At 44.0% G+C, this 15843-nt stretch overlaps 1 protein-coding gene across 2 annotated transcripts in view; it reads right to left on the reverse strand.

Moving 5' to 3' along the window:
* The window catches only part of RECQL4 (RecQ like helicase 4), a 183199-nt gene that overhangs the window by 19375 nt on the left and 147981 nt on the right, over positions 1–15843 (reverse strand). For both annotated transcript variants that reach the window (XM_085604639.1, XM_085604638.1), the window contains exons 20-21: positions 13158–13287; positions 6449–6621 (exon numbers count right to left, since the gene is read on the reverse strand). In XM_085604639.1, coding sequence (XP_085460765.1) covers positions 6449–6621; positions 13158–13287 — 303 coding nt within the window. The remainder of the gene's footprint in view (positions 1–6448; positions 6622–13157; positions 13288–15843) is intronic.

Genomic DNA, 15843 nt, shown 5'->3' on the forward strand with positions numbered 1-15843 from the left:
TGTAAATGCCTGTAGAGCGGCAGAGAATAAATGTACAGCTACTCCGAATAGCGAAGACATTTAATGCATACCTCTCCTATTGTACCCGCTCTCATTTTACACTTCGCGCAATGTTAGATGTGCATTCGCGAATGTAAAAAATAGTAAAATGGCATTTTAAAGAAACAAACATGGATGTACGCCACACAGGACACCTTGACCCCAAAAAGAGTCCCTGTGGAGTAAAGGAGTGCACATGGGTGAAAGGAGAATACAGGGGTGAGTGGAAGGGTGGTTAATTTTGAGCAGGTATACGGGGAATAAACATTTACTTATTACAAGTGCATTTCATTGTTTTAGAGGGAGATGGTTGGGATGATGCAGCGGTTAGGACTGAGACCTTTATTGTACTGCCACTGAAAACAAGCATGGCAGTGCCAATAGGTATGGTTTAATGTGACAACACAAACAAACATTCATGCAGAAAAGACGTTTCCATGTGATAGCACATTAAAGCCAGGCCTATTGGCTTTGCCGAAACCTGGCAGTGGAGGTGGTTTCAGTGGTGCAGACAGAGTTGTTTTGATGGTGGAGGTGCTATAAGTGATACTTGTGGTGTAGATGTTTGGTGGTGGTATTAGTGGTATCGGTTAATGTATTGTGGTTGAAGTGATCTTGATTACGGTGTTGTGGGTGTAGTGAAAGTGGTGCTACTCTTATTCATGGTACTTGTATTAGTGGCTGTGTGGTGGGGCTGGCCATATTGTTGAGGGTATTGGTGGTACTATGGCATTGCTGGTAGCAGTATTGGTGGAGGTGATGGAGGCATTGGCGATGGTATGGCATTGGTAGTGAACTGGTACTGGTATTAGCATTGATGGTGGTGTGATACTGGTGGTTTTATTCGAGTAACCGCATGTTAATGCATAACTCTTCTACACACAGCTTGTACCTACTTTTTGTTTAGCACTTTGGAATGGCCTGACCTGAAGATTCACATACAATGTGATAAAAAAAACAAAAACAGCAATTAGGAGTCTGTGTTAATGTCTGTCGAGAAATCAACTCATGACAAAAGCATACAAAATACTGCCACATTAAACAAATGAATTTTATATGCAATGAACATGTGAGATAAAGATTCCCAGCCAGTGACTGAAGGATGATGACCCAAAGCCCGCTCAATAAATTTTACAAACCATACATACCTATGATAGGCAGCTATGCTGTCAAACAAGACCTAAAAAGGCTCTGAAGCAGGTTCTGCCCTTCTTGATGAGGGGCGTTTGAAGCAGGTTGATGTCATTTCCAGAGTTGTCAGATTGTGTGCCATGTTTCGGATTGACGGTTAGCTGGAGCACTCCAATTTCATAGGGATGTATAGTTGTATATTTACCTACGCTATGTAATGTGGGTCACCTAGTGGCCCTCTCAAGGCAGGCCGTACTCAAGAACTACCTCTCACAGGGGTCCTACCAGAAGGCAGTGAATTCACAAAAACTATACTCCATTACCTCATGGGACAGTTGTTGGGATTGTCTCGCGGAGATGTTGCGGGAAGTCCAGCCAGTGCTGGCTGACACTATTAGGGCAGAAGTGGAAACGAATAAGAGATGGAGTCGGCCAACAGATGGAAAAGTGACATCAACGTACCTGGCATTCCCAAAGGGCTCCAGGATCAAAAGAGGGACAGACTTTAATGTCACAGCAGAGTAACATTATTGAAGACTCCTGACTTCACTGTAAAAGACATCTCAAGCATAACACATCTTCAGAAAGCGTCTTGTGCTGCAGGTGGCACACTGTGTTTTGCTGCTAGTTCATGGAGGTTTTTTTTGTAATTATCTGGTAGAGCAGCGGACAACATCGGTCATTTAGGAACACCAAATCGTGTGTGTGTTTTTCAAGAGGTAGCTGTCGGCCTGGGCAACCATTTACAATTACTCCTTCAGGAACATGGAGAACAAACATACAATACTAGAGTCGACAGATTCTACACGACCAAGCCCCGGGATATAGGATAATATAGGGCACCAACTGCAATGTTAAATAGTTAAAGCGTGAATAGAAGGTGCTGAGACCCATCTTTCATTCTGGTCCCTTATTCGAACTATCATTCCTCTGCGGTAAATAAGACCTCTACTTAGTCTAAAGTAGTGTTCTCACTGAACTCGACTGTGTAATTATTGGGTCTTACAGAGACTGAGTTTCAAATCTATGGCGTTGCCTAGTGTACGCCTTGAATGTTTACCCAAACTACTACTTGTGAGGCAAGTGTGCACAGAAATGTTACCCATGCAATTGTAACTCCGATGGTGAACAATGTTTACAAGGACATTGGGAATACCCACTGGAGAAAAGGCCAAAAGTTGTCTTCATCGACAGACAGCAGGTCATGCCACTAGGGTAAGTGAATACATCCCATCTGCAGAAGAGGAGGATGCCCAAGAATTAAACTTCCTAGTTGGGACGACAAAAATAACCAATCATCTGGAGAGGTCATTGATCTTTGAAAGACTCTCAGAATTACTCTAGTTGGACGGAATTCATATAGTAATGTCCAAACAGTCACTTGGCTGTACCCCAGTGTTCCTGCACACTTGCCTATCCACGAAGCAAACTGCTTGCAGCTGTATTCCTGGTGAGTAGCAAAAACATCTGTTATAGGGTAACTCAAGCCCTTCATGCAGACATGGAGAACTACTTGTAGGAAGTGGGGATGTCTCTTGAGTCAATTTGCTCACTGGTTTTGAATCTCAGTGATCTGGGGTACAGATGACCGCTGCCACAGGTCCACTACTAGGCAGCCCGAGGTGCAGTGAATGATTGCCCCTGCTTCCCCATGTAGAAGCGGACTGTAGTATTAAACGGAGTGGATATTCGCCACTCAAAGAGAGGCACTAAAATCCAGCAAAACAGCCTTCAGCTCCATGAACTTAAGGAGGGAGGATGGCTTGGGCATGCCCCACAAAGAAGGCATGGATAGAACTCTGGTGACTTGGCTGCGACTGTACTCTCTAACCGTGGGGATCGCTGTTCAACCTAAACTTTGGCTTCATGTGTAGAATCTGACCTCAGTGCTCCTGCAGGTTGAGTTGCATGAGGGGGATACCCTGATGCACAATGTCTGCAGTTCCAGAAGCCTCTGGAATCACCAGGCTAATATGATCACTCTCTGTTAAGAGCTTCTCTCTGTGCTAGAGAAGAAAGGCAAATAACCACAGTTCTGAAATGACCAAATGTTCTTTATTCTTTTTAAAGGAATAAGGGAAGATTTAAGGTTGTTTTCAAAAATTGAAGAGGGTCCCCGAGAACCATGCCCAAAGCTGACTGCCGGACGATCTGTAGCTGCAGAAAGGGAGGTATCTGAGCAAGATGTTCTAAAAACTTGAGTTTTGGACTCTGACTGATTGGCAGACTTGTTGTGGCATCTTACACCCCATGAGCTGGAAGCATCACCTTTTGATCTGCTGGCTAAGTACGGGAAATAAAGCCACCTGCAGAACCATATATCAGAGCCAGTCTTTGTTCCGGGCAGCATTTTGAACATCTGCAGGTGGAGAAACTGGTTTATATTTTATAGATCTTGCATAGTAAAAAACCTACACACTTTTTCCTGACCTAGAAATAGTGAGAATCCTAGTAGAACTATTCTTCAGAAAGGGTAAGCAGATGAATCTCGCAGAGGTTTCGGAGGTGGAGATTGAGATGGAATGGGGCTAGAGAAGGAGGTTACTGAGAAAGATGTAAAGCACTGCAAGGGTAATTCGGGTCAACTGGTGTATTAGGAGGGGGGAGGAGGGACAGGGTGGCAGGGAGGTCTTTCTTCTCCACCAACAAGAAATGAATCTCTGGAGATAGCCCTACGAAAGATGGTAGAGAAACCAGTGGGATTTCCTGGCCTCTGCTAACACCTGCGAAATGCATGATTACGATTTTTCCCTAATAGGTTTCCACTTTAATAGGCAGATTCAAAGGCGGTCACTCCTGAAGGCTTGGGATTTATAGCATTTGCAGAATGCCAAGGTTTCAGATCTGGCTGCCATTTCCTGGATGGCACTTATCAATGTGGTTGTAATTTTGACTTTAGGAACTTGAGGACTTCAACCACACTTGCAGACACATGGAAAGGACAGTGCTCAAGACGCTTGAAGCAATATTGAAGTGCCAGGACATCAGCCAATTCAATATAGCCTGAGCACATATACTCCTCTCAAATGTAGTCTGGGAGCAAGGGCAGACAGTGATCCAGCTCATGTGAGAGCGGTGGCCCATAGCTAGCCACGATGGCATCAGCTTGCCTGAATGAAACATCTTGATTGGCATATCTTCCTGGAACTCAAGATATTTGGTCTCCGTGTCTAAATGAAAGGAGGGCCAGTCACCAAGCAGGGAAGCTGCCATCACCTTAGGTTGGGGCACAAGCAGTGTAGGTTATTACAAGCAAGCTTGGCAAACTTGGAGATTCGGGACTCTAGGTCAAGTTTTGGTTTCATGGGAGACAGAGAGACCAACACAAAGGATTTGGCGCATGGTTCCTCTGTCAATCACTCAATGAATAGCACCTCAAGGACTTTAGCTTGCACCAAGATGGACCTTTTGATAAGTGCTTGTGATCAGCTGTCCATGACAGTGCCTAGATCAACAAAGCACAGCTTCTTTAAAGAGCTGTTCAGGTGATGGATCAGCAGGAGTTTCTCTTGTGCCCATTGGTCTTGCTGGTATGTTCAGAAGCTGGGCTGAAAGAGTTAGTTGAACATGCACTGAAGGTGCAGGAATGGGGCTAGTGCAGGTTGACCTGGTAGTGACATGCAAGGCACAGGTCCAGGGGTGACGACTTCTCGTATTGTAAGTTGAAGTGTACAGATCAGGCAGTCTAGGAGCAGAAGTTTGGAATTCCAATCACTCGGTGCCCAGGGCATGTTGCTTGGGAGTACGGTCAACCAATGCTCATGTTTATATTGTCCACTGGACAAGTAAGTACAATCCACAGCAGCACAAACTCTTTGACTGCCAGTTTATGTATGCATGTGGTATTTATTCAGCGAACACCAAGTCAAAAGACAGCAGGGCGCCATACAGGGTCTAAAGCATGCATGCAGTCAACAAGTGATAGGAGGGTTCTGGGTGCAGAGAAATATTGTTAATGCGTTGTTATGTAGTGTGCTTTAAAGAGGTTTACAGTAAAACAGTATGTTTGAGGCACAGACGATTGTCGTATATGTATCCATATAAACAAGAAGTTCAAAATGCATACATGGGTCTTTAACTCAAAGCCTTTACTATAATGATGAGAGCTCCAGGAAAATACAGTAAGCTATAAAGCTTGGATTGCACTAGTGACAATGGTTCCATCTTGGAAAAAGTGTACACATTTGCACATTTGCTATTTACAATGCTTTTGGATTATATGCAAATACATTTAGAACAATGGAATCAAGTTTAGTGATTGTTTTCAAAATATAAAATAGTCAAATATTTGCAATTTGAAAAAATTGACAGAATTTACCAGTAGATTTGTTAAATTATCATACATTTTTTAAGAGCAACTTTAAAAATAAGTTCACTAATAGAGCATTAAATAAAACCGATTTGATGCACGCTATTGTTTTAAAAACATTAGTGGTTTCACACTCACTCAGGGCAAAATGTAAAAAAAAAATTATAGGTCTCAGTCTCAAAGATTACAAAAGAGCGGTTGCAGTTGTATGACCTTGCATTGGCGCAGACTTAGGACTTTCCCGAAACAGTGAATAAATCCTCCTAGCAAATGTTTGTGAATTCCATTTTCGCATGAGCAAATAAACATTGTGTACCGAGCAGGGGCGTCTTCACTTTCCTATGTCTTATTAGTTATTCAACTACCAATGTTGAAGCACGATTTACAGTTATGACCCCCATATAGATGCACAGTACAAACAACAGCTTTACTGTGCCACCTCGTGTGTTGCAAAACACACTTGTGTAACTGAAGATGCAATTATGTTACTGGACAAATTGTTACTGATTGCTGTTGTGTCATATTTGGTATTATAGAGAAATGTTACGCATGTTAACTAGGTTACTGTAAACACAATTATATATAAAAAGTATTGTGTTACCAAGTTCAAATGTAAGTGACAAGAAACAAGGTTAGATAAAATCAGTCCTGACGTGCCTCCTGAAAAAGGGATGAAAGTTTTAGAATCAAAACAAAATGAAACAAAAAACATAAAATGTTTTGCAAACCTTTTGGAACTAGAATGCTGTGAGACTCAATGTCCATCTAAATTCCTATCTTGGAGTCATGTATCTACAGTTTAACTAGTCTGTTCTTTTATTCTCTATAACCATATTGAGTCTTTTATTGCATTTCAGTTTCTAGAACTTGTGTATTAACTACTAATAAGGAAAGAGTTTGCAAATCTAAATACATGAAAAAGCAACAACTATACCCAGGATACACCTGTGTTGGGAGATGAAAGCCTACCTTTCTGGAACTCAGTGTTCCACTGCAGCTGCCGGAGTGCACGTTTCACCGGGAGAACCTCCCACCCCATCGAGTCAGCCAATTCAACCACGTTAAACTCCAATTCGCTGCAGTGGGTATGGTCTTTGCCCGCCAGGCGTTCGCGGGCCATGCACACCGCAATGGGAGGGCAGCTGGAACAACAGTGAACAACATACATAAGTAGAGAGGAGGAAGGAAATGGTGGACACGACATGGCAGAACTGATACAACATAACAATATTAGGCGGAAAATGCCACAATAGATCTTAATACCCCAGCAGATGTTGTCTAACAAAGCAACATTCTAGTATGGTTATAGCTGGTGCCTCTTAGACACAGGAATGGGTAACGAGCAAAGCTTGCACAGGACTGCTCCATTGAGAAAGTTATTGTCAAGACCAATATCAACCTCCAGAGACTCACTCCCACCTGTTTTAAACTTACCTCTGTAAATGCTACAACTAAATCTGTACTATGCTAAAAATCTGTCTGTGGTAGCATGACATTAAATGCATGATTGCCTATTTCATACTTATTCTGTACATATGAAACCTGCCTAGGTGGAGTTTGCCCTATTTGAGACCGCAAATAAATAACGTGGCTTACCTTTGCTGCAGATCTAGCTGTCCAGCACCCCACTGCTGTATGAAAAGCTAAATCGTCCTTCAGTAATAAATCTGCTTGCTACTGCACTAGACTATGAAGTTTGGATCACAATAGTCCATGAATGCATCTATCTAGAGTTCCTTAACTATAGCCCTGCACTCTACTAACATGCATTATATATTGGTGTGCTGCGGTACTGTTCATGTTTCACGGTACTGTTCAAAGCCTGTACTATATCGCCAAAATATTTTGAAGACATGCTTTAGATATTCAAGTACAAAATGTACCAGTTGGAATGCATTTTTGGACATGGGTATCTATGATGTACATTTGGAATTCAGCTGGTGTTGCTGAAGGAGTTGCTTCAAAGAGCGTATATAAATATTAAAGAGCCACCAAATGACAGGCGATGAAGTGTAATTCTTAAGATTTTGTTTTATATCTTTATTTATTAAAAACATATCTGAACTTCGTCTGGTCCATATCAATACAGTGGATCAAGTTGATCTCCTGTGATAAAAATCACACACAGATTTCACTTTGTAATTTATTTTGTTTTTAAATAACAAATTCGGACAACAGCAGTTGCTGACTGGGTACTGTTGGCAGCATGTAGCTCTCTTTGGGGTATGCACGTCCGGTACCTTGTTGCTGCCTTCACCTGTGCAGTAAGGCCTGGAATCAAACTCATTTTTCTGTCACGAGATTGGGAGTCTACATCTTCTTCACTGCAAGCCTATCTCTGCCTGTCACTGTACATGTGGTCCACTGCCTGTTTGTGCTATGCATCACCTAGTCACAGTGAGGCCTTGGCTGGCTGGTGCTGGCATGTTGTTTCTGTTGAAGCCAATACGCATGGCTTGACTAATTAATACCAGCGCTTTCCTCCTCCTCAAGTTCCCCACCCCCACTTCCACTGCTTTGAAGAAAGTCCTGGAAGAGGCCTCCTGCCTTGAATGGATTGGGTTCACATACTTAAACAAGCGTGTTCTTTGGTTGTCACTGGATACGCACAAGTGCCCGTCAAGCAGGATATATAGTGTCTCGTGCATCCGGCATTTGCGCTTTGTAGGAAACTGGCTCTTTATGTGAGCTATCAATAAGTTCATATACCATGTAAAGAGTCCGGGGGTTCCCTTATGAGTGGACAGGGGCTTGCTATGTAATCCCAAAATGCTCTGTTAGTGGGTAGTGTGGTCAAGCAGCCTTAGACTTAAGACCTAACATAACATAACATGTGTATTTGAAGAGCACGTTCACCCGGAGGTATCTTGGCGCTGAATAACAGATGTTTATTGTTACCCAACTCAATGGTATTCATTTTATCGACCTCAGATGGATGAAAGGCTTAGTGTACCCGCTGGAATTTGAACCTGTGGCCATGAGGTCGAACACAGGCCCCTGAAGTGGACGCATTTGTCCACTGAGCCACCAGACCCGGCTAGACAGAGAAGTGCAAGACATTTGCATATACACACACAATGATTAATAAATGTAACAACTCATGAAGGAGATCCATAACCACTTTATAAAAATATAAAGTACCTTTATATATTATTAGCACCAGAGAAAAATCATTCAGGTAAGTACGTTTTTAAATATAAATTCTTTTCACTTTGAAAAGTGGACACTTGCAAACAGGTACAGTACATCGACTTACAAGACCAATCTCCAGGAGTTAAGGTGAGTGGTGGGCAAGGTCCGAGGCAGCACCAACACTACACCACCAGCGGCATGAGGGCGGCCAGGTGCAGGGTGCAAATCAGCGTTGGGAGCCCAATGCACTTCAAAGGGGATTGCTCACTGTAAAAAGAGGCTGCAGGCTCTGGCTAGGAAGCCAGACAGGCTTAACAAGAAAGTGGGCTCAGGCCTTGTGATGCTCGGGGCTTGGGGGAGGGGGCACCTTTGGTCCTCTTTTCCAAGGCCCAGGGGCGACGGGTGCAGAGGTGTCCTTAGATGCCAGATTTTTTCTTACCCGGAGCAGTCTCGCATGCGGGGGCCCGCATGCAGAGGCTGCATGCGATGTTGGGGAGTCCAGGAAGGGTGAAACCTCAATGGACTTGAGCTCTGGAGGGCTGGGGAACTTTGTTGGCACCAGTGGCCAACCTTAACTAAGGCCGGAGGCAACGCATGCAGTGGTGGGTTCAAGTGTCCGGTTTTGGCGGTCCCGGAGGACTTAAGAGTCTCCTCTTTTGAAGATTCTTTAGAACAGGTCCGCTGTTCACAGGAGGTCTTGAATCTTTTTAAAAGGCAGGCAGTCCTCCTAAGCTACTGGAATCACAGCTGCAGGAGGAGTTGACTTTGGCGCTGTTTTCAATAAGGGATGCAGACAGGCCAGCAGGGTTGGTACCAGGTCAGCTGCTTCTTCCCTCTTCTCGGCTTTTGCAGCTCTTCATTGTCCTCTCTCTTCTTGGGTCATCAGAATCTGCTTCTATGGTGCCAGACAATTCCCTTAATACTGAATTTAGAGGCGCTAGGCGAGTGTAGCGTAGTGGCCAATGGGCAATGGACCCCATGGGGCCACTACGCTCTCTATATGACCACTTCCTGTGGAAAGTGTCCATAACTCTGTCCAAGATGGCTACTGCTGAAAAATCGTTGCCACCTCTCAGTAGCCCACTTTAGGTGTGATACTAGCATGAAGTCAGCGCGCCCACCTGACTAGCACATTTTTCTGCCTGTCCAGGTGCCAAGGGGGCTCTGGACAGGTGGGCAGAGGCTAACCAGAGGCTTATCCTGTGAGAGGGGGTGTTACATCCTCTTCCCGAACAGGCTTTTGTTATGGGTCTCATGAGAACAAAGGGCTCTCATCCTAGGAGGTCAGAACAGAATCACAGGTGGCAGGATGGAAGAAACACTCCTGAGGCTGGTAGGTTTTCAGGGGGCACCTATAAAGTGCCCTCTGAGTGCATGTATTGGCAAATCAGAGACTGGCATCAGGGTGGGTTTACCAATACGAGATGTTTGATACCAAACATCCCTATTTTCAGTGAAGCCATCATGCAGCTGGGAAATTCGTTTTCAACAGTGTCCAACACATGCTCTTCAAATTACTTCCCTGGTCACTTGTTCTGGCAGTAATAGGAGTGACCGGCACAGTGTCATATCTGCTCACGCAGGTATGCCCTCACATGTAATATTCAGCACCCTGCTTTAGGGAGGTTAGGCCTATTGTAGGGGTGACTTACAAATATTCCATGCAGTGGTAGGGGAGATGGCACACAGGGATGTGTTACAGGTCGTGTCAATTGAGTGGGGATTGTTGAGCATGGCAGAGAATGCCCGGCTTAGTGGACGCAATTTGAATTGAGTCCCAAAGAGAGATCTATTAGACTTTACGCAGGGAAGAATGCCATGTCGTGTTTTCACTTTTGTCTGCACAAAGACACACAGTGTGCAATTGCAGCCTTCCATGTGCTTGGTGAGGGGTCCCTTAGGGTGGCACAATTTGTACTGCTGCACTTAGGGACCCTCTTTAGCACCTCAAGCTCTAGGTACCAGGAATACCTTTTACTAGGGACTTACATAGGGTGCTAATAGTTTTGCCAATTGGGTAAACAACTGTACATTTTTGGGAAAGGAACACTGGTATTGGGGAGATGATTAGCAGGAGCAAAGTTGCATCAAATACCAGGCAAAAAGGAGGGGCAGTACTGCAGCAATTTTCCTACACCCTTTGTGTGAACTTCATGGTGAGAAAACGCACAAACCCAGAGAGGAGTTTGCTAGGAATGGGACCTTTCTGGTGGTTTCCTTAAGGACAGGAATAGGCCCCGTGTCTGAAGAAGCCCTGCTCCTGCGACTTGCCTTGGAAGAAGAGAAAGCTGTAATACTAGAGTCAGCAAAGAAGCAGGACTAACTAGAAGGACAAACGGTAGGCTTGCATACTGATGCTTGGGAGGAGGTGTCTCAAACACTTGTTTCTCCCGAGAGCCACGAGTATCTTTTATCCCAGCTAGCCATGATTGGGCCAAAATGAATCTAGATGTCCAGTGGGCAGACGATCGTCAGGGAAGTATAACAGAACTGAGAATGTGGATTGTTTGGAATGTCCCTGACTGGTCTGGTACCACCCCTTCAGAAACAGTACAGGCCTCATTCCAAGGAAACTGAGCATGCCCCCCTTCACCATATGCCTTGGGGTAATATCCCCGTCAATCACCCTGATTCCAGAAACATTGGCTGTATCTCCCTAATTCTTATGGAGCTTGGAATATCATTCTTTGAAGAGGTTCTTGACAGTGACCTTCCAGGTCCGTTTCTTATTCCAAAATCATGAGTCTGCTTGACCAGTAGGCACCTCGAGTCCCCCACATCCTTTGCCAACTGAAATTTACGACTGCGACCGTCCAGCTTCGAGATATGAACTTGATGTTTGTTTGGTACCTCTTGTGGATGTATGTCAGGTGCAAGTCCAGCTCCAGTCCCGGAAGTGGCCCGAGTTGAACTGACCCTGCCAACCCAGTTTGGACCACAGCTGGTCCTACCCTGAACTGTGGACTATTGAGAAGAAGGATTTACCATCACTAAGGTAGCTCCTTAAACGGCAATGCAAACTTTGCGCCTGGTCCCACTGGCACACTAACTTAGAACTTTAGACATTGAGTCGAGCCAGGGCTCATTTTTAGGGATGGTATTTGGAGTTACTGGAAGTTTAACATTTTTATTGAATTTTCAGCCACTTAGGTCAACTCACTGTGTTGTTCAGAGAAAGCATGTATGATAAGAAAAGTGATCCCTTCCAAGACTGATTAATTCATAAAACATAGAAATACAATGAGATCTACGTATGAGGTCTCCAAATGGAGAAAATAATTTATTTAGTCAAACAATAAATCAGAACGAGGAACAATAGCACGCAAAATGAGTGGGCAAAAACCTCAGAAATCAAGAGATTCCCAGGTCTCAGGAACTGCATGTTTCAGTGAGTGAAGAAAGAGGTCTGGAATGGGCAATTCAGCAATCCATGTGAAGGTCCAATAAGTATACGGCTTGCAGGCGATTGCGGAAACAAAGGAGACCACCGTATCCTGGTCCACCTTGCTTGCGCTATCACGGGAATCCGGCACTTCAATGACCGCATCGCCTGCCAGCCGTATACTTACGGATCTGCACGTGGATCGCTGAATTGCCTAATCCAGACATCGTTCTTGGATATTCTTCTTTTTTTCGATATTTCTATTCAGCATCACGGATTTCCCACGGATACAGCTTAAATCTTGGGTCTGGATGATGATCTCTCAACTATAGTCGGTATCGAAACATCTTTGATCTTAGTGTCTTAACTTTGATTGTTATGTGCATATTATCGAAAAAGCAAAGATACTCTTATGTATTGTGACCTAGAGTGTGCATCTCCTTCTCAGTCACTCAAATGTGCAAAATCTCTTGATTTCTGCAGTTTTTGGTCACTCATTTTCTCCATTTGGAGACCACATACGTAGATGTCATTGTAATTCTACGTTTTATTAATTAATCAGTCTTGGAAGGGACCATTGTTTTTGTTATTCATATGTACACCCTAGGTCCCTCTGATTTCCAGGGTTCCTTGTTTCTTTAGAAATTGTTTAGAGAAAGAAGGCGCAAATATTTTAGTAAATATTTTACAATGCAATATTTTGCCTGGAAACATCTGCTTCACTGGATAATTGTGATAAACAGAACTCACAGTAAACCAATTTCTTTGCTATAACCTTTCACTCCACTCACTGAGTCAAGGTATTGCATTTGATTTGTTCTGTATTAGTGTTCCCTTGTGCAAGCATGCCACAACATGTTACAAGCTAAAATGCTCCTCTTAGCAACGTGGGGCCCAGCACTGGCCTGCACATGCTATCAAAGCCAGTGCACTTTCACTGCCCTGAGCCTGGGTAATTTTAGCTATTTTACCATTCTAACACTGCCTCTCTGGCTTTGTCCTTAAAAATATATACAGGTGAAAAGACACCTATCTATCTGCTGGTATATTTGCTAAGGCCCAGGATTCATGACTGGGTCATCCTGCTCTATTAGTAAGGATGAGTGTTAGAAAATACATTGTGGTGAGTAAAAGCTGAAAAAGGTGGTTCAGAAACTCGCTCACCGTTTTGCCACTGTCCGAAGTTGCTGAGGTCCACCATAACAGAGGATTCGACATGATGAAAGTGTGGGATGCATCATCTCCAACCAGTTCCGGGGATGCAGCTCCAGGTAGCACAGTAAGGTTTCTATACCTGGAATGAAAGAGACCAAGATGGGAAGTGCGTGTTTACCACCACAGCCAATGGCTCAACTTTGCTAGTGTGCACGCATATAATGTGCACGTGGCTGGATTTTGCTAATATGTACTCTATAAAGAACCCATGTAGACATCCGATAGCAGGCGGTTCACCATGAGCCCGGTGATAGCCACTTCTAGTATGTGGTTTACATTGATCTCAAGGACAGATTCTGCTAGTGTGTGCTTTTTTACGTGTCCAGGCATGGATATTCTGCTAGGTTGCCACGTGCAATGAGACACCATGGATTAATTATACCAGTGAGTGGTTTGTAATGTGCCCATGGCTAGATTCTCCTAGTGTGTGGTGAACACTGAACTCATTGATGGCTCTGCTGGCATGTGGATCCCTACAGTCCCAGGGCCAGGGTGTAGAAGCAGTTGTCTGTGGTTCAGGATGAGCTCATGGATACTGTCTGCTTTAATTGATTTTCATACTGTGAGATCACATTAATGAAATGTTAAGGAGTTAGCAAGTAGAGGTCAACCCAACGAAAAGTAGTGTAGTGTACATAAAATATACTTCTAATGTTGCTCACCTGCACACAGTATGTATGATAGGGGCAGAGGTATTTTACACAGGGAAAGGGAGAGAGATGCATCTAACTTATGACAACATGCAGATCTTTTCTCAGTCCCAGCACTTGCCGACTCCCTGACGTTTGCCTCCTTTGCCAGAAATCTTGGCATTCACTTCAACCCACCCATGTGTCTGGAATCTCTCATCACCATCACACCTACTACCAAGGCCTGAGAATATGAAAGATCCCCCCTTTCATTTGTTGTCTTACATCCAAAGCACTGATGGACTCGCTTATACTCGGTGAAGTATGTATTATTTACTCCTCGATGTGGAATTACACGTCACAACCAGAACGTTATATAACCGCTCAGACCCCCCTCCCCCACCCCCCTTCAGCTTACTGTCGTCAATCTGCCTGCCTCTCTGAGAAAAACAGGGCCCTCTACAAACTAATATCACAAGCTACTATCACTGGCAATCAAGGCACCACATAGCCCCAGGGTACCTTTACAACTTCCACCCACAACCTAATATTTACTAGTCAAAATCTCCTAATCTCAACTAAATCTATGTGTAAAACATGCAAATTCTGCTATTTCTAGCTTCTGGCTCCTTCCAGGGGTTTACCAAAGTTCTGAAGAATAACCTCCCGTTACTAGAAGGAGAAGATTAATCACAATTTAATACTGCCCTCACTCATTATAAATATGCATGTGGCATAGTATATGTGATATTTGATTTAGATATGTTGTCTAGGAATATGTGGCCAATAAATGAGTTGCCGTGACTGAATTACAATATATTAGGAATGTCGAAATTGCCAGACTGAGAACAGGGAAAGGCAGAAAAAAAACAGAAGGCAAAATTGCTTTTCAGGTGACACACCCAGGATATAGAACATTTCACTACACATCAGAAGGGCTCTCAATCACCAGAAATTCAGGAAGAAACTGAAGACACTATCTTTTTTCAACTCTTGAGGTATTAGAGGCCTAGCACGCAAATGGCTCTAGTCCTGCCTCTCTCAAAACGCTTTTTTTAAGCTCCTTAGATTTCGCACTCAATACCACATCTCTTGGGGATCTAACCTTCTTACTTGGGTCCTTCTACCATCTTTAGGAATAAGACACCCAAATATTTTCTCATTCTCTACTTTGTCACGCCTTATATAAATATATCTACATCCCAAAAGCCAGCTCCCATTAAAGGGCCTTAGGGTCTCTCTTCAAGCGGAAAGCTTCAAATGGTGGTCCTGTTTAGCCCTCCTCATCAGCATCCACCCTCAGACTAAATCAATTTACTCTGGCTTTTCCTGTTCTTGTCAGCTCATCTATGAACACAAAACCATACTTGTAGGAGAAGAGAGAACTTCTCTTCAAATGCAAACAAAAGCACTGTCACAAGGAAGCTGCTTGTCAGTTCTATTGTCAACTAGCATACTACATCTGCTGCCAGCCATTACATTTCTACCAAGGGCCTAATTATGAATCCGGTGAAACATTTTCCTCATTTGGGATACATGCCCATCCAATCATGATCGGTCTGGTGGTGCCAGCCCTCCATTTTCTGAGTGCAAGAACTACAGCCTGTAAAACTGCATGCTGCTCAGAAAGGGCTGTGGGCATAGGGGCAGCAGGGCTCCTCTGCTCCCCTCCTATGGCATGGGGGTGTATGCAATGCTTCCCTCTGCAAACCCAGACTATCCTGCAGCAACCCCCATAGCACCTCGCTCTCATTTACCACTTTCTCAGAGCAAGAATTGACCCCCAGAATAGGTGACAACACGGAAAAGGACCCGGTGAACTTGGGTCTGCATATTATTACTCATTCTGGGAATTATAAATCATATCAGCCAGATTTAGGTGTGCAGATACGAACAACCGAATACGTTAATTACATCCACCCTGTATCCCTCCACCTCAATCTGCCCAAATTAAACTCTGGCGCCTCGTGTGCTGTGTTCTATAAATCTTGTCTCTGGTTCACTAT

This window comes from Triturus cristatus, chromosome 5_1 (genome assembly GCF_964204655.1).
Source record: "Triturus cristatus chromosome 5_1, aTriCri1.1, whole genome shotgun sequence".
In the NCBI taxonomy this organism is placed as follows: domain Eukaryota; kingdom Metazoa; phylum Chordata; class Amphibia; order Caudata; family Salamandridae; genus Triturus; species Triturus cristatus.